This window comes from Lemur catta, chromosome 3 (assembly GCF_020740605.2).
Source record: "Lemur catta isolate mLemCat1 chromosome 3, mLemCat1.pri, whole genome shotgun sequence".
Lineage (NCBI taxonomy): Eukaryota > Metazoa > Chordata > Mammalia > Primates > Lemuridae > Lemur > Lemur catta.
Window position 1 is genome coordinate 25,237,259 of NC_059130.1, and position 19,403 is coordinate 25,256,661.

Genomic DNA, 19,403 nt, shown 5'->3' on the forward strand with positions numbered 1-19,403 from the left:
AACAATAGAGTACGCAATGCCTCCTAAATGTTGACTTTCCTCTAATCTCTTGTATCTCCATTTTGTTCTTCATCTTTTGTTCGTTCTTTACATTACTGCCAGAAGAATATTGCTAAAATATAGATCTGATCATGCCTCCCTCTTGCTCAAAAATATTTGATGCCTACTAAATGCCTGTGTGTCTATAAAATATAAAGTATGAACTTCTTGGGGCATTCAATGCAGGATTCACCTCCAACCTACTTTTCTTGCCTCAGCCTAACCATGTATGCCTTTGCACTCTACACTTGAGCCACCCCTGCCCTCACCGTTCACCCACACAGCTCTGTGCCTTTGTTTACCCAGAACCTCAAGCCTGGTATACTCTCCCCACCACTCTTTTCTGCCCATTAAGATCTTTCAAAGCTCTGCTCTCAATAAAACCTCACCTAAAATCTCATTAAGAATTAGGCCGGGCGTGGTGGCTTACCCCTGTAGTCCTAGCACTCTGGGAGGCCGAGCCGGGTGGATTGCTCGAGGTCAGGAGTTCGAGACCAGCCTGAGCAAGAGCGAGACCCCGTCTCTAATAAAAATAGAAAGAAATTATCTGGCCAACTAAAATATATATAGAAAAAATTAGCCGGGCGTGGTGGCGCATGCCTGTAGTCCCAGCTACTCGGGAGGCTGAGGCAGGCAGTAGGATCGCTTAAGCCCAGGAGTTTGAGGTTGCTGTGAGCTAGGCTGACGCCACGGCACTCACTCCAGCCAGGGCAACAAAGCGACACTCTGTCTCAAAAAAAAAAAAAGAATTAATGACTCATTCCTAAGCTTGCATAATTAGTATTTATTTCATTATGGTTGGTATTATTAGTTGTTTATTTCTGTCTCTAACCTTAGTCTACAACATTCTTGAAGTCAAGGTGATGTCTTATTAATTTTTTCATCTTCCTAGCCTTAACAGATTGCTTACCACATGGTAATAAATATTTACAAACAAAAATAAATGATTTTTGCATAGAATGAAATAAAAGGGTATCTGACACATGATAAGTATTCAGTAAGGAACTCTTTCTAGTGGTAAGAATAGGTACTTAATAAACATTTTGTGAAAAACGGCAAAACAAACTGTGCTGATTTATTAGCCAGCTAATTTCTTTTAGAATTAATACTGGTTGGACACTATTAGTAAAGAATTTCAATTTCCTCTTTTGGTGACAGCAAAAGTTTAGGTTGTAGAACCTCAGAAAGGGCCTTAAGATATTTTTTAAGACCTAGGTTCACATGTCACTTAATCTGGTTCCCCCGCAACAGACTTGCATGTTGAGAACTCCTTATGTTCACTTAATCCCAGAAACTTAGTACAGTTCTTGGAATAGAATAAGCACTCAATAAATGTTGGTTGAAAGAATGAACAAATAAATAAATAGAGATGAATTATTTATGTGACAGTCTCTCCAACCAGACTGTGAGTGCATAAAGTATCGAGAACATGTTTTATTCATCTTTTTGTCTCTAGCAACTATCCAACACAAAATGAATGTGTACTAAATACTATTTATTAAATTGTAGGCAAGAGATAAATACTTTATTTCAAAAATGCAAAGAAAGGAAAAGAAAACACATTTCTTATATCATGTAAACTTGTACCAAAGACTTACGAATAGATTTATGAATTGCAGTGGAAAATACAGAACTTTCTACCTTGAGGATATAGAAGAAGGGTATTTGGAAACTGAGAAGTCAGGTCACCCTAGTCCTCCAGGGTGGTTAAAGCTAACTAATCCTAGTGAATGAGAATCTAGCCTACATGACGATCTCTAGCCTCTATCTGGACAGCATCAGCCCCAGGACAACTCACAGGGGCAGGCTGTGGTCACATCTCTTAGCCTAAGAGTGCGCATCTGTCAGGGAAATTCCTGCTGTGGCCATGATGAAAAAAGACTCCAGTGGAGAGGAGAAAAGTAGCAGGGATCACTTGAAGTACAAACAATGGGGAAACTGAAGAGACAATTTCAGTACTACCACATCTGCTTCAAGAATGGCACACTAACTCCCTTCCAAAGTACATTATTACATTGTACCATCATAGAAGGAATGGAATACCAGGACAGGGTTGGCTGTCTGGAATTACATCTTAGGGAAGCTGGCCAGGTTGGCAATGCCACAGGCGTTGTTCTTATTCCGAGCCATGAGGATGTAGCCTTTGTTTCCCCAGTTTTCTCCCCAGCTGTAGAACCAATCAAGAAAAATACTTAGTACCCTCAGTTTATTTATTCTTTAAAACACTTACTGAGTATTGTGCTAGGTACTGATGGTATACAAAAATGAATAAAATATTTTTTATCTCTAAAGAATTTAAAGTCAAGAAGTGAGGAAACGACATAATGCTATTGGTCTCAAAGGTGGGAGAGATTGCTTCTGATCAAGAGAACCAAAAACAGCTTGATGTAAGAGGTAGCATTTGAACTGAGCCAAAAGGTCGGGTAGAATTTTGACCTGTGGGAAGGGGATGCTGGTGGAGGGGTGTGAAATGAACAATAGAGGCAGGAAAGGGTGGGATGTGTGTTAGGATCATATGGCTGAAAAATAGTGTACCTGACAGTGTGTAGTGGAAGACATGTCTGGAAAGATAGATTGGGATCAGGCTGAATTATCTTCATTGCAAGGCTAAAGAGTTTGACTTTTACTTGTGACCCACCATCATGGAGGAGCCCGTGAAGGTTTTTGAGTGGGAGAGTGATATGATTAGAGCTGTATTTGGGGAAGATTACTCTTGAAAATGTAAGTCTGGAGCATAAGAAAGATGCATGAGAGACTGTAGCTGGTGATTTTAATTTGGGAGAAAACCCCATAGGACAGATGGATGGAACTCTGAAAGTGGATGAGATTACAAAGAAAAGGAGTGGAGAGACTAGAAGACAGGAGAGACAAAGAGAGAAAGGAGAGAGGAGAGATTGGTCTGTATATCTTCCAAATTGTTTTCATGAGTTTTCTGTCCTTTTTTCCCAACCAGCAACTTGTCAAATTACCCAGTATATTTTATTTAAGACCTGTACCCTACCCCTGTTCTCTCCTTCTTCAGGTGCCCCCATTGTTCCTGATCCTGCCTGGATGTGTCCCTTATTCCTCCCAGCTCTCTTGGATGTTACCTGTACCCTTGGCACCTGATCAAGAAAGAACAAGGTAAGTGCTTGGGGCTGGGAGTTGATAAAGGGACAACACAAGGACAGAAGCTATGGGAGATTAGAAAAGTGCTCAGGTTCACCCTGAGTTGGGACTGTGAAGCAACTCCCAGCCTCACAATTTAGCTTGCTAGCCTTTTAGGTAGCAGCCCAACTTGACTATACCACTGCATTATTCTGTGACTCCTGAGAGTCTAGGATTCTTGCTCCTTGGAGATCAGCAAGGATAGCAAATTTCATCAGTGCTGCTTCCAGGTTGGTGGTGACCAACCAGGAAAGGAAAAGTATAGTTCCCATAAATCTGTCCCCCATTCCCAAAGACACAAGGGGCTAAAGAGAGATGGGAAGCAAGGTGCCCTAGAGTTCTATTTGTTCCCAATAATAGGGAAAGAAACACTAATTTGTTTTTGTTCATGTCTTATTTCTAAAAAGTGTTTCTCTTCACAGACTTCACAATCTTTGGCAAGTTCTTATATATATAAAACTTTATACTCTTCAAGTGTATCTTAAAGAACAAAAAGCTGCACAAGGGAATATTAAAACTTTACATTGTTCCCCTGCTGCTTTTAGACAGACTGATAATGGAAACTTCCCTAAGAAACTGATCACATTAGAGACCAAAGAAAGTAAAAATAGATAAATCCAAAGCTTCTACTGGCTTTTTTTTTTTCTTCTTCTTTATGTCATAGTTAGGTCTGTCTTTCTTATTGGCTCTGAGATCACTTAAAGCAGACATCTGCTCCATTTCTTGCGTATGTTACTAAGCACCTTGCACATGGAGCAGCTGCTCAACATGTACTTTGAGTACTATTGTCTGACTATTAAATGTTAGACTCAGAATTAAAAGCCTCTGACTGGAAAGATAGAACTGAAACGCCTGAGACAGTTTTCTCTTGATTTGGAAGCAAGAAAGGAATATTGGGAAGCTAGAGGTGAGTCTGAGTGCTCTAAGGGTTACTGAGAGACAAAAGTAGTATTTCCATCATTACCTGTTTTTAATTATCCAGTGTTTGTTTCCCTTCTGGATTCCATATCCCACTGCCAAAACTGCATGGTTCAGATTATCACTATTGCAGCTTTCATCGTAATATACACCTAGAAAACAAACTATCAAGGTGAGGATCTCTGCAATCCAATATGCCCTGTGGGGTATCCCAGTCTAGGAGACTCTAGAATTCCATCCCAGTCAGGAGAGTTTGCAACAGAGATGCTCTGCATTGCAGCAACTGTTAGTTTCTCTTTGGCAGACTCAATCAGAATATGAAAACTAAGTACTGAAAATACTCCGGGTCCTTCAAGAAGCTGCCATGCCTACATCATAAAAAACAGTTCTATACAGGAACAGCTCCTTACCTTTGCTATAAAAATGGAAGGAGGTTAGGCTTGCATCAATGGCCACAGAGACGGGTCCCACTCTGGCCACTGCCCTCTTCAGGGCTTTCTCATTCCCCTCAGGAATCTCTCTGTACCCTCTGCATTTAGCTGCCTTGCCTGTTGGGTTGTACATACAACTTTCGTCCTGGAAGAAACAAGGTTGTAAGAAAACTAGGATGAACCAATAGGCAATGAGCTGGTGAGTGAAAAACTCAACCAATGTCTTGAGTAATGACAGTGAACTAACAGGGGCAGCAGACTAGAGTCTCCTCACCATTTTATTAAACTATAAAAAGAATATGAAAAGTAGATTCTTAACTTCTACCACACATAAAAATCAACTCTAGGTAGTTTGAAAACATAAGTGTGGAAGGAAGAACTTTAAAACTTAAAAAGGAGAAAGAATATTTTTATTACCTCAGAGTAGAAAAAGATTTCTGAAATAAGATTTTTTTAAAAATGCACAAATCATCTTCTGGCTATGTAGTATGTGTGAGCCACAGAGCACAGGAAGGCATCAACTGCTGTGTGGAGACTAAGGCCAAGGCCTAGCTAAGGGGAGGAGCTGGGCCCTCTGTAGCTACTATATCAGGGGAGCTGGTATAAGGCAAAGAGTTTTGGCTGGATCCTTATGCTCTCATTAAAGATAGAATATAAAAGCACATAACATGACACTAAAATACATTAATTAAAGAACTTATCAATTTAGCCTGTGATCCATTATGTAATCTAATGATAGCTTGTATCAAGGTGGTATATTCTTTTTGGCAATTCATTTTCCTACAGACTACCCCTTCAAAACTCTAAGGTTGCATCTATAAGAATACCTTATCTACTACTCAGAAGGCTGAGGCAAGAGGATCACTTGAGCCCAGAATGTTGAGGTACTATGATCCCATCCCTGAAAAACATATATATACACATATACATATATATGTATATATACACACACACACATATATATACTAATATATATATAATCTAAATATTAACAGTAATGGGAGCATTTTACATGACATTCTAAGATCACAGTGGTCTATGGTCTTAATAATTTCTCAAGGTCCCTTTGTTCTCTGCCATGTGATCCAAACCCCTGATGCCTTCTGGTGCCAAAAGTTCCACAGACCTACAAATAAAACTGGGTGTCTTAGGAATGGACTCAGAAGGATGTCATGTGATGATACTTTAAAGTAAGAATAAGCTGCATTATGGTTGGAATAAACTTATATTACTGTCCCTTTAAAATGTTCTTAACTGTCTACTGCCCTATCAGATTTCTTCTCTTTTTTAAATTTTATTTTTCCTTAGCTCCCCCCATTCATGAATGAATAAAACTCATTCCTATTGTATTTTTAAAAGGCATACATTACAAAGGAAAAAATTAATAATTTTGCTATATTAAAATTAAGAACCTTTCTGGATTGAAAGACATAGTAAAGAGAATGAAAAGACAAACCTCAACTTACAACACACATTGTATTATATTAGTATCCAAATATCTTTTTAAAATTCCCAAAGTCAGTAAGAAAGAGGAAAAATAACCCAATTAAAAATGGGCAAAAAATAAAAATAGTCAATTCATTGAAGAAGAAATGCAAATGGCCAGATAAACATACTGACAAAGATGTGACTCAATGGGATTTCTTACACACCACAGGTTGGAGTGTTCCCAATTTTTCCAAATACTTTGATAAACAATTTGACATTATGCAGTAACTTGAAGATACACATACCCTAAGACCCAGACAATTCTGTTCTAAGGCATTATGTCCTGGTAAGAAATTCTTACAAATGTGCATGGGAGACATGCCTGGGAATATTTGCAGCAAACAGAACTGTTAGATAAATCTTGTCTTTGATATATACTAGTGGTATGAATTTGAGTATGCTGTTTTATCAATTTTCTCACCTATAAAGTAAGGATAAGTCTACCTTACAGGGCTGTTATGAGGATTAAGTGAGAAAATTCACTAAACACATGGCTTAGCACATAGTAGCCATCATTTTTATTACTCCAGCTTTGTAACCCTGCTCCAAAGGCTCCTGTCAGAAAGGCCTCATATTATATTACCTATCAGCCCCAGATCATGTAAAATAAAGCCACGTGATTCATGAAAATAGCATGGTGGTTGTGTGGGTTTGTTGTTGGGGGGTCGGGATTGAGCAGAGGATTATAGATACTTGCTCAGAGGTCTGTGGGGTAACCTATCCTCTGTTTTCTCTCAAGGAAAGAGAGGCAAATAGAACTGTGGTAGCCTAAACTCCCTAAATTCTCCCAGATTGTGGGAATCTTCATGGCCTGCTGTGGGAAATTATCCCATCCAGAAAGCAGGATAGAATAACAGAAAACAAGATTTCTGGAATTGCCTCAAGTACAAAATACCATGCTGAGGAAGAAGGAGCTTACAGAGGTGTGTAACTGTGTGGGGCAACCTCACCTCTCCCACATATGGGTAGGCATCTTCAGAGTCAATGCCCCGATTCTTCTGCACATATTGGAAGGCATTGGTCATGTAGCCCCCTCCACAGCCATCATTCTCAGACACACAGTCCACCAGGTTCTGGGGACTCAGATTTAAGAGTTTGCCAGTTTTCTTCTTGAGTTGGCCCTCCAGGGCACCCACAGAGCTAAAAGCCCAACAGGAACCACACTGACCCTAGGAGACACACAGAGGAACTATCAATCATTGCTGTTCACACTTTCTGTATCTTCTCTCTACCTGCCTGAAGAAATTCCATTCATTCTATAAATTTCAGCACAAATGTTTCCTTTGTTGCAAAGTCTTCCTTTTACCCTTCATTTAACATTTGTTGCACTGTTCTATTACTATTAATAACTGTTACCATCTTTACTATTAGCAGCAGAAAAGCAGAGTGGAGCAGAGTACTAGCTTTGAAAGTAGTTCTCCTGGGCTCTAACCTTGGTCACTAGCTATGTGACCTTGGTTAAGTTATTATACTAACCCTCTCTGTACCTCAGTTTCCTTGTCTGGAAAATGTGGGCAATAACATACTTAATGGGATTGTTATGAGGATTAAAAGATTTAATTCACGTAAAGAGCTTAGAAGTGCCTGACACATAATAATCTCTCAAAAAGTGTTAGTTATGGCTGAGCATGGTAGTTCATGCCTGTAATCCCAGCACTTTGGAAGGCTGAGGTGGGAGGATCACTTGAGGCCAGGAGTTCGAGACCAACCTGGGCAGCAAGATGCCATGTCTACAAAAAATAGGAAAATTGGCCGGGCGTGGTGGCTCACGCCTGTAATCCTAGCACTCTGGGAGGCCGAGGCGGGTGGATCGCTCGAGGTCAGGAGTTCGAGACCAGCCTGAGCGAGACCCCGTCTCTACTAAAAATAGAAATCAATTATCTGGACAGCTAAAAAATATATATATAGAAAAAATTAGCCGGGCATGGTGGCGCATGCCTGTAGTCCCAGCTACTCGGGAGGGTGAGGCAGTAGGATCACTTAAGCCCAGGAGTTTGAGGTTGCTGTGAGCTGAGCTGACGCCATGGCACTCACTCTAGCCCGGGCAACAAAGTGAGACTCTGTCTCAAAAAAAAAGGAAAATTTTCCATGTGTGGTGGCATAGCCTATAGATCCAGCTACTCAGGAGGCTGAGGCAGGAGGATTGCTTGAGCTCCGGAGTTCGAGGCTGCAGTGAGCTATGATTGTGCCACTGTACTGCAGCCTGGGTGACAGAGCAAGACCCTTTCTCAAAAAAAAAAAGTTTTACCTATTACTATTAATGTTTGTTCAGCTAGACTGTAGATTTGTCTTTATTTCCTATTCTATTTTTTAAGATTGAGGATTTCTTGAGGACACAGATTATGTCCTAATCATCTTTTTTTTTTTTTTTTTTTTTGAGACAGAGTCTCACTCTGTTGCCCAGGCTAGACTGCTGTGGCGTCAGCCTAGCTCACAGCAACCTCAAACTCCTGGGCTCAAGCAATCCTCCTGCCTCAGCCTCCCGAGTAGCTGGGATTACAGGCATGCGCCACCATGCCTAGCTAACTTTCCTATATATATTTTTAGTTGTCCATACAATTTCTTTCTATTTTTAGTAGAGATGGGGTCTCGCTCTTGCTCAGGTTGGTCTCGAACTCCTGAGCTCAAACGATCCACCCGCCTCGGCCTCCCAGAGTGCTAGGATTACAAACAGGTGTGAGCCACCGCGCCCGGCCTAATCATTTTTTTTTTGAGACAGGGCCCTGCTTTGTCACTCAGGCTGGAGTGCAATGGTGAGATCATAGTTCACTGCAGTCTCAAACTCCTGGGCTCAAGCAGTCCTCCTGCCTCAGAACTCCCGATTAGCTGGGACTACAGGCCATGCCATCATGCTGGCTAATTTTTCTATTTTTGTAGAGATGTTGTCTCACTATATTTCCCAGGCTGGTCTTGAACTCCTGGCCTCAAGCGATCCTCCTACCTTGACCTCCCAAAGTAATAGGAATACAGGAGTGAGTCAACATGCTCAGCTATCTTAGTCATCTTAAATCTCTACTGCGTAGCACTGTACCTGGTAGGTTCTGGGGGAAAAAAGTATTTGTTCAATCAATGTTAAATCAATTGTTCATCTTGCTGATACAATCCTGTGTTATTAAGGTTGTGGGAAAACTGGCATTCTCATGCTGATAAGAATGTAAGATTGTAAAAGCTTTTTTGGAAAGGATTCTCTATGATCTAACAATTCCAATTTTAGAATTTATTTTGCATAATTATTTGTACATATGCACAAAAATATATGCACCAGAATGCTTACTGCAACACTATTTGTAATAATAATAAAAGCAAATGTACAAAAGTAGGTGATGAGTTAAATAATGGCTTAAGCTATATTCTGTTAGCATGGGGAGATGTACCATAATTCCTTCTCCCCGCTTCCTGGTGCCCTCCCATCTCAAGAACAAAGCAGCAGCAAAAGAAGGAAGTCATTCCAGATTACACATGCATACCCAGAAAAAAAGAGAGTACCTGGTTTTTGACAGGAGTAACATATCCTTTCTTTCGATAGTCAATAGAGTCTGGGGCTCTGCCTTCCCAGTCTGGGATATAAAGGGTGTCATTACTGCGGGAATGAGAAGGGGGTACTTTGAGTCCAGTCATCTTCTGAACCACCTCTTCACTGGTCTGAGAGAAAGAAGAAAGAGGCCAGCATCAGCGGGAACTAAAGCAAATAGGGCAGGTGGGCCAGGAGCTGAGGCTCAACTCACCATATCCCCCAAGTGGTTCATGGCCAGTTCATATGTATGGACACCAAGAGATGCCTCAAGGTTATGGATGGAAATATACTTCAGGTTTTTTTCCCAAATTAAACGCCGAGAGATTTCATCCACCTAAACAGAGCATAGTCAATGTCGCATAGACTGTGTATAACGTCACATATGCAATGCTGTGGAGGTTTTTAGGAGAAAAGATGAAACTCACTATCATAAAGAGTTTACAATTTAGTTGGGGAACTAACCGTGGATTATTAAGAGTATGCAAAAATAAATATGTAAACAAATACAAATAATACAATGCAAAACTCTGGAGAGAGAGAGAAAAATTGCTTATAGATTAATAACATTAATCTGAGAAGTCTTCCCAAAAGAGAAATATAAGACTGTTATAAAGCAAAGGAAGGATACAACTTGATGGAAGGTGAGTTGAGGCATAGGAATGAAAACCCTATGTTGAGAGTTAGGGAACAGAGACAGGTTTGCTTGGAATAAAGTATTTGGATTGAAGAAGGGAGTCTGGAAGCTAGAACAGGAGATCCCAAGTCTCAGCTCCCCTGCCATTCTCCTCTCCAAGTACCCAGACACCTTGCTATTATACTGCTTGCTGTGGGTCTTCTTCCATAGCTCCCACTGGGTGTCCAGTATCTCCTCAGGGTACAGAGCAAAGGTCACCATCGGTAGCAGCAGAACCTTGAGTCCCCACATCCTAGGGAAGGGCATAATTAGGGGAGACTCTTTTCATTTGGCAGGAGGTTCACAGCCTGGCTTGGGATTAGGAAATAGCTGGAGTCATATTCCTAGACAGGTGGCTCTTAACCTTTTAGGAGTTATAGGCTCCCTTGAGAAACTAATAAAAGTACATAGTCCCTCTCATCAGAAAAATGCATGCACACACAGTAACAATCCAGGGATTCATGATCTCAAAGAACCCCTTCCTCTGAACCATTAGGCAGCGAAAAGTAAGCTATATGAGGAAGGGAAACAGAGAATGGTGATTTTTCATATGATAAATTAATCATTTATAGGAGGGCCTAAATTTCGATGGGGTACTGGTACATCTGATTCCAAGTATTTTGACCTAGGGAGATTCAAATAACACTCTCTCATACACACGCTTGCACAGACAACCAAAAAAGGGGTACAAACTGTACAACCAGAATGGACTCATCTCTGCCTCCTCCACTGTCCCAAGCAGGCTTGGAGATGAACAGGTACTGGCAAGGTGGGAGTGGGGTTGCAGAATACAGAAAGGAGAGATTTCTGGCTAAGTTTTGTGTCTTGATTATTTCTTCAGGGCATTCTCCTCCTTGCCTAAATTCTGGCACTTTTCTAGATCTTGTCAGAAGAGAACAATGTAAAAGTTAACAGTGTTTCCTGTTCTCTATGAGACATTTACTATTGCCTCACTTTCCTTATGCATTTCTTCCTTTCTCTTTCCCCTCCCTCCTTAGGCAGGAAACTGCCCTAATCTTAACCAGATGTTGTGGGCAGTTAGATTTTTTTTTCCCCCAAAAAAAACCTGCGGCCACAATGCAGGACAAAAAGCCTCAGAACCAAGATTTGTTAGAAGAATTTAAGATGGAAAAGCAATGTTCCATGATAATTCAGTTTACTCTGCCTTAGCTCATTTCTTGCATTGGCTTGCTTAATTATAACTCCTCCATTTTAGCAAAAATTTGCAGCCTGCAGCAAGTCATACAGCTTGCATAATTTCTGAATTTATGGTCCATTTTTCTGTAATCTTTGGAAGCTGGCAAAATTAACAGCTGGAGTGTTAAGGGCTTTAAGATGTCTTAGAGAATAGGAAGCACTAAGGTACCACCTTTCTATACCATTCCTCCTCCTCATTAGCAAGTTAACACTTTTGGTCCTTTCTGGCCAAGGCAGAAACCCGAGGGGCCACTCTTGAGGGATGGGTAAGGATTCCCTATATCCTTTTACTAACAACCATATATGTATCATATAAGGAATATCATATCATAAATATCATACAAGGAATCCTAAAGATTTCCAGGCAGATTTGGCCAGGAAATGACCTAAGGAGGGTATCTCTGTTTTCATTCACAGAGCCCACAAAGTTTATTTTGATCCCCAAGTCACTATGTCCCTAATACTCCTAAAATAGAAAATTGGTAGGAAAGAAAAACTAAAAGATCTAGGAAGTTGAAAATGTTACCTGCTGATGGGAATCTGTTGTCTGGCCTGGTTTCGGCAACGAAGTGTGGGCAGATGACTGGGGCTGCCAGATTTATTCCACCAGAATTGCGGAAGTCAGCTTCAGCAGTCGGCTGGAAAATTTGGATAAGAGGAGGAGGCGGGGATAGAAATGTTGAGAGAAGGGGGATTTAGGGAGGAGGGAAGGAGGCAGCGGATTTCCATTGTTTTTGTGTGTGTGCAGTGCGTGTGCCAGGGTGGAGTTGCTAGGTATTCTCACATGACTGTCTTTGGTGGCAGACAAAAAAAGACCTCAATACATGTTACTCAAGTAGGGGCTTACCTTCTCTTTTGGTGAGTAAATGGAACAACACAGCCCTAGTCTCCTCCATCCTTCTTCTTCAATATCTTTTATTATACTATTGGAGGATTACATCTTTTCCTACCATTTTCCTTTTATGACCTACCTCCCCAACACTGAAAACTGTTTTTAAATTTGTGTCTGACCCTCACCTCTGGTATGAGGGAATAAACACAAAAGGCTAGAAAAGAGTAATGTAAGGGAAGTCATAGGCTCCAAAGTTGCATTTTATGTTTGCTGGCTAGAAGCTGTTATCATTTCCAGGCAGGGGAATAGTTTTCCCAGCTTAACATGTTTTGCTGAGGGAGCATATGCCCGGAACGTTCAGATGAAATTGGCTCTAAAAGTAACCCAAACCCAGCACTCCTGGCTATTTATGACAACATATGAATCAATGCCATAAGCCCTGATGGATTCACATGTGACTCTGTTGCTAAAACTCTCAGATGGTGGGATGCCTGATGAACATCATGTCTCAATTATTAAAATCCCTAATCTAAGTCCCAGTCACATGAGCTTCTCCAAATGCTTCCCCAACATCCAGGCATGTGACAGATCACAAGAATCTAGCTCAGTTCCCAAACCACACTCCTCAACTTCATTTTCTTCCATAAACAGATGTAGGGAAAGAGGGGCCTTGTAATAGAAAGGATGTTAGGTTATTAAGTGTGAAATGTCTGATTTCCTTAAGTACTAAGTTTCTCTGCCATTTCTTGTTTTGTTTTTATTGTGAAGGTACATCCTCATTCTTTCAAACACATGGTTTGGCTCATGATTCTCTTAGAGCAATTTTTGTGAAACCATGGATAAGTCAAAAATTTGTGTTATTTTTGAATATGAGTTCCATCTGGAACCAATGCTGCACAGAGAGCTCAAAATATCAACGAAGTGTTTGGGAAGGATGTGGCTAATAAATGCACAGTACATCAATGGTTTGAGAAGTTCCGTTCTGGTGATATTAATTTTAAAAATAAGCCATGTGGGCGACCTGAGACCAAGGTGGATAATGATGAGCTGAAAGCTGTAGTGAAGTGAATCCATCTCAACCTCTGCGTGAATTAGCAGCAAGGTTTAACGTTACTATTCCAACAATATCAGAACATTTGAAACAAATGGGCAAGGTAGAGAAGCTGGATAGATGAGTACCTCACGAATTACACGAGCATCAGAAGAGAAATTGTCTCGAAGCTTGCCTTTTTTTGCTGTCATGACATAAAAGTGAACCATTTCTACACCGTATTGTTACATCTGATGAAAAAAGATTCTTTTTGACAATTGCAAGTGTTTGGCACAAAAGTTGGATAAAGATGAAGTGCAGAAACATAGTCCAAAACAGAATATTCCATCAAAAAAAGCCTAATGGTGTCTGGTGGTCCAGTGCTTGTTTTATCTACTACAGCTTCATGAACCTGGTCAATCTATTACAACGGATGTCTACTGCAACCAATTGATGAAATGAGAATGCTTGCGAGTAAGCAGTTGAGATTGGTCAACATCCTCTTGCGAGACAATGCTGCTCAAACTACAGAGACTGGACTTGGAAACTGTCGTCCACCATATTCACCAGATCTTGCACCAAAACTCACTACCACTTCTTTCAGGTTTTGGATTACTTCTTGCAAGGAAAAATATTCAATTCTCAAAAAGCTGTGGAAAATACCTTGTGCGATTTCATTGCCACTCGCTTTCCAGGCTTCTTCGCTGCTGGCATCAACAAGCTACCCTTAAGATGGCAAAACTGTGTCAATAGTTTAGGTGCGTACTCTAATTGTACTGCTTCTTATATGAGATACAATTGATTCAAAATCGGACATTTCATATTTAATGACCTAATACATGGGACCTAGATTCAGTTTCTAGCTGGATTCCACACGTAGACCCTCAAGAACACAGGCTTAGGGCTCTGGTGCTAGAGAGAAACCAGGTCCAGACCTGAACAGTTAAAATTTCCCCATCCCCAACTCCTTTTAATCCAGAAGAGGACATACTGAAGGAAGGTATCCATATGTGGTTTCAAGTTCCAGTTCTTCCCCCTTCTCTCCCAAGGACTTGGGCAACCCCCACCCCCCAACCCCCATCTCGCAGTCAGAATGTCCAGGCTGATTTTACTCAGAATGTGTCAGGATCAGGAGGACTAGTGAGGGGGAGGGACACAGAGTGATCAGAGCCCTGTGATTTCTGATTCCTGAAATTAAAGACTCACAATGTGCTTTATGCTTGCATGTTTGGAGCTCAAGCTATGGATCCCTTTAGTTGTGGGTGTTTGTTGTTTAAGAGCTGAAAAGGAATGATAAAGCCGCAATCAAGATCACACAACACAAGAAATTTTACAAAAGGAAAAAATATTTTGTTTTAAAATCTTTGCTACATATCATTATTTTTGCCACTGTAACGCTTAGCACAGATGCCAGCAATACAGAAATGGCCAAGAAGAAAACAAAACAATCAAAAATAAAACCCTGAAGGAAAAGCAGAAACAAAACCCCCAGAGCATCTTCTCCCTATCCTCCCTTTCCCCAAAAGCCCTATAATAACTGTACAATATTATAGTCCTGATCACATTTAAAAACAGTTGATTATTAAAAAACACAGATTCCATTGGAAACTCAACTTTTTGGTTTCGTAAATTGTGATATAAATATATATGTATACTGTGTGCACATAGAATAAAAAAATAAACTGTCTCCTCTTTCACTCCACTACCTGGCACCAGACTGGAGACAAAAGGGAGGGAAAACCCAGTAAATGACATTCCTTCAGCCTCTCCAAGGGCAAATGTGCTCCTTAGTGACTACATTTAATATATCTTCTCATTAATTCATTCTTGCACTTACATACTGGCCGGAGCCAATTACAAAAAAAAAAAGCTGATATACATGACTGTTACCTGAGGAAGGGAAAGGGTGAGAGTAGTAACCTGTATCAGCATCTGTATGGCTATAGTTAACTACCAAGGGACCCTGTTAGGATGGGCATCCAGACTTTATCCATCACACAGAGTTGTTATACTTGCACTCTAAAGCAAAACCCAATCTCAAGATTAGAGAGGGAGCAAAAAACGAAGAACTATAGGCCCAGGAAACACCTATATCTCAGTTTCTTGCTAAAATAGATATTTTGAGAATGGGATGAAAGAGGCTACTTTGCAAAGAGGGCTTTGTGTTTGGTTTACAGTCCAATAGTGAGGATTTTTACTGGACTGGTAATCCAAGAAGTTGAGTTTCCATGCAGAAATAACCTCTACAGAACACACATCATATGTGATTCTGACAGAAAAATGCAGCATTATCCTTATGGCCAAGTCTAGGGTTTCTGAAAGTGTTTATCTTGCCAGCCTATTTCAGTAATGTCTGCAGATCTTCCAAATGAACTGAGAGCACCAAAAGCAGGAGTAATCCAGCTTTATCACTGAATATGTTCAATGAGAGACCAACCATATCAACAGAAGACTGTATAAATCTGCTTTACAGTTGCATGGTGGCATGGATGTAAGCGCAGCAAAGACATTTATTTAAATACTCTTTGGCTGGACAATAGTAAGTAGAAAATGCCTGGAAGATTTAACTCCTTAGGACTCTTTGAAAAGCACACTGAAAGACAAAGATAAAATCTGGGACAAATTTTGCATAACTCCCTAATAGGGAGAAAGAAATACAAGAAACGTGCGAAGCACACATGCGTGCGAGTGCACGCACACGCGCGCACACACACACACACACTCTCTTTCTCTCTCTCTCTCTCTCTCTCTCTCTCTCTAACATGTTTCTTTCCAGAGGAATTGCTCACAGGCAGTAGAAAGAGCCTATGCTAGCTTCCTAAAGGCCCATATATACCTACCATGTTTCATAGCCCTCAAATATGAGGACATTTCTCCTCTCTTCCACACTTTGTGAAGAATTTCTTTCCAAAAACAAGACATAGTATTGAAGGCAAATAGTGGATGTCGGGTTCTTCTAACCTGCTTCTTGACCCTAGCACAAATCATCACTGTACAACTTCTGGTCAGGAGGCATAAACAAAGGCATTCTAACTTTACCCAGCCTCGAATTTTCAAAGGGTCCTTAAAAGCCTTGGGGATTCAGTCAATTTCTTCTATAAATGTTACCTTAGAGAGGGAGGAGAGCAGGAGAAAAGCCAGAAGGGAAAAGGGGTACATGTCAGGGGTGAGGGAAGGGAAGGGAGAGGAACTTTTATTCTGTTTACAGAAAGATTTGCTTTTAAAAAACAAACAGTGATTTTTCTCCCCCACCCCTTATCCTCACCCCAATAGTTCTATTCTGAAAAAGAGGGAAACATAGTTAAATCAGGAAATTCTTCATTGTTGTAGCTGTTGCTCTGGTCTCCCAGCATGGAGAGCATCTCCTAATGAGAGAAAAAGATTAAGTTTGAGTCACATACCTGATCCCTTCCATTTATCAAGTTTCCTCCCAACAACATTCCCCTGCACCACCATCCTTGACCCCAAGAGTCTCTGCTGTTCTGAGCTCTCTTAGCTTTCCTTACTTCCAGCAACTCTTGACTCCTTTAGATCACAGCCTTTTTCCTAGTCCCTTCTCTGTCTTCTTCCTACAGTTCTGTTTCCTTTTTCTAGTCCTTAATATTTTTAAAGGGAGAAAAATCTGCTTGCCACATTTCATACAACCCCCTATAGACATACATGGAGTCTCTTATTCTATTTGTTTTCTACCCAAACCTGTTTTGCCTTCTTTCACTCTTTGCTTTAAACTAGGTCCTCCTTTGTCCTGCCTAAGATTACTCCATTCACTTTTGTGGTCCCCTCAGAACTTGTGTAAACAGACTTTTATAGGTATAATCAATATGTTCTTTTTTTTATACATTTTTTAAAATCATCCAAAGCTACTGGGAAGTGGGGATGTGGAGTAACCTTCTTTGACATCTTCCTATGGTGCTTCACATCACTGAACTTGTTCATTCTGGTTAAAGGGTGTGCATTACACTAAGTTCACAATCTTTTTTTTTTTAAAGAGATGAGTTCACACTATGTTGCCCAGGCTGACCTCAAACTCCTGGGCTCAAGGGATCCTCTGCCTCAATCTCCTGAATAGCTGGGACTATAGGCATGCACCACTATGCCTGGCTTCCATAATCTTTGCAATTACTGACATTTATTCCTACATTAATCCCTGTCTTCTCATATACACCCCTAACCAAATTCAATTCAGGTATGCTTCCTTCTCCATTTCTCCTCCTTGACCCTTTCTCTCTCAATTTCTGATTTTCTTTCTTTCTTTTTTTTTTTTTTCTGGACGTAGCTGGTTGTAAATAGTTTTCTGAAATCTTTTCACTCTCTCACCTGGAAGACCTCAGGCTGACCAGGTTGCTGTGCTGACGGCTGTTGAACATGCTGCTCACTAGAACTTGAACGATGATGAGCCTGCTGGCCTTGCCACTGAGGCCAGACACCGACACCCTCTGCTGTCCGTGTCTGGAATTGTCCTGTAGTCTGTCCAGTCTCAGGAGCTAGAAACACAGCCAGGAAGAATAAATAACTCTAATCTCCACTGGAGAGGAGAAACCAGCACGTAACTACATATAAGCCATTAATTTTACCAATGATAACTTCTGTCCTTCTCTCTGCCAATCAATGCCTCTTCTATTTCAAAACCCATCCCCAGATTAATTTTTCTTCTCTAGGCAGCCTTTCCGAAGAGTCCTTTGCTCATTTAGATTAAATCTGCATACTATTAAATTTATAACAATTTACATGCTTGTTATATGTGCTAAAAGTGTTTTTGATGTGGGTAAGTTTTTTTTTTTTTGAGACAGAGTGTCACTTTGTTGCCCTGGCTAGAGTGAGTGCTGTGGCGTCAGCCTAGCTCACAGCAACCTCAAACTCCTGGGCTTAAGCCATCCTACTGCCTCAGCCTCCCGAGTAGCTGGGACTACAGGCATGCGCCACCATGCCTGGTTAATTTTTTCTATATATATTTTAGTTGGCCAGATAATTTCTTTCTATTTTTAGTAGAGACGGGGTCTCACTCTTGCTCAGGCTGGTCTCGAACTCCTGACCTCAAGCGATCCACCCACCTCGGCCTCCTAGAGTGCTAGGATTACAGGTGTGAGCCACCGCGCCCGGCCTGATGTGGGTAAGTTTTAAATTCCAAGTAGACGGTCACCTTGCATTTCCCTACAATTAGGTCAGTGCACCCAGGACACAAGCAAACGATTTTAACTACCTAATCCTTTCTACTTAGTGGTATGATTTTCCTGTTACCTTCCTTCTGGTCTGAACTTACCAAAGCTGGATCCACGATTGGTGAGACTAGGGTAGGCAGCAGCACCAGGTGATGCAGTGGGAGGACCGGGGAGGGACATGGGGCTGAAGGAGGATGGAGTTTGAAAGTTGCCCACACCAAATTGGGAAGTACGAGTCTTGGCTGTAGCCTGGGTAGTCACCTGCTAAAGAGAGAAGGGGAAAGAGAACAAATGGAATGTTAAGATTATTGTACAAACCATGCCTATGACAGTCAACACTGTTAATCACGTCATCCTTCTGAACCGAGCTTATTGCTTATTTCCTACTGTGTATTTCTTCTGATTAAATCCCAATCTCTCTTAACACTATTTTTTTAGGCAGCTAGAGATAAAAGTGCAAAAATCAAAGAACTGTGGGATTAAAGAAAAGTTGTATTAAATGAAAGCATTTTATGAACTGTAAAGTTATATAAAACTAGAGGCATTAATAATAGTGGAGTATTATATGTAAAGAAAAAACTCTTTGCACCATTATTCAGTCTGTTCTGCATTCATTTGTTCCTAATGATGTCTTTTTTATAAAAACTAAACATTTCTTGTCATCATAACAGTAATGCACATGCACTGTGGAATATTTGGAAAGTGAAGGAAAAGAAAAATAAAAGAATCATTCATAATTTCACCACCAGCGACCTATGGTTTAATATATTTGTATAATTTCTTCCAGTTTTAATTTTCCTATGCATTTTGTAGACAATTAAGATCATACTGCATATAACATTCTGGAGCCTGCTTTTGGTCTTGACTTTTTAATTTAAAATATTACTTATATAAATATATAGCAATATTAGATTTAGACTTAACATAAATATATTACACATGAGTATGTATATTATATAACAATTTTTCAATTTT

The 19,403-nt window shown here is 40.5% G+C and overlaps 2 protein-coding genes across 14 annotated transcripts in view; both read right to left on the reverse strand.

Annotated features, from left to right (window-relative positions):
• Window positions 1-1,513: 1,513 nt before the first annotated feature.
• CTSK (cathepsin K) lies at window positions 1,514-12,972 on the reverse strand. Of its 2 annotated transcripts, XM_045544970.1 has the most exons (8): window positions 11,934-12,972; window positions 10,343-10,463; window positions 9,749-9,871; window positions 9,510-9,665; window positions 6,974-7,192; window positions 4,515-4,680; window positions 4,151-4,256; window positions 1,514-2,206 (listed from the first exon to the last, which is right to left on the reverse strand). In XM_045544970.1, exons 2-8 carry the CDS (start codon window positions 10,460-10,462, stop codon window positions 2,107-2,109), a joined length of 990 nt encoding a protein of 329 aa, XP_045400926.1. In that variant the 5' UTR covers window position 10,463; window positions 11,934-12,972; the 3' UTR covers window positions 1,514-2,106. The 2 variants fall into 2 exon arrangements, with proteins under 2 accessions (XP_045400926.1, XP_045400925.1); XM_045544969.1 differs by lacking the exon at window positions 11,934-12,972 and having other exon boundaries at window positions 10,343-11,779.
• A 1,625-nt stretch (window positions 12,973-14,597) lies between these two features.
• Window positions 14,598-19,403, reverse strand: part of ARNT (aryl hydrocarbon receptor nuclear translocator) — a 60,585-nt gene continuing 55,779 nt past the window's right edge. For 10 of the 12 annotated variants that reach the window (XM_045544931.1, XM_045544937.1, XM_045544935.1 and 7 more), the window contains 3 exons: window positions 18,530-18,692; window positions 17,587-17,753; window positions 14,598-16,634 (listed from right to left, as the gene is read on the reverse strand). In XM_045544931.1, coding sequence (XP_045400887.1) covers window positions 16,545-16,634; window positions 17,587-17,753; window positions 18,530-18,692 — 420 coding nt within the window. In that variant the 3' untranslated portion in view covers window positions 14,598-16,544. The remainder of the gene's footprint in view (window positions 16,635-17,586; window positions 17,754-18,529; window positions 18,693-19,403) is intronic. The other 2 variants (XM_045544936.1, XM_045544932.1) reach the window with 1 other exon arrangement.

Coding starts and splice junctions, on each gene's coding strand:
- CTSK (XM_045544969.1), bottom strand. CDS start 10,477: ATGCCCTTCCCTAGGATGTGGGGACTCAAGGTTCTGCTGCTACCGATG. Junction 7,193..9,509: donor TTACTCCTGTCAAAAACCAG/GTACTCTCTTTT, acceptor TGTGTCTCCTAG/GGTCAGTGTGGTTCCTGTTG. Junction 4,257..4,514: donor CTTCCATTTTTATAGCAAAG/GTAAGGAGCTGT, acceptor TTTGTTTTCTAG/GTGTATATTACGATGAAAGC.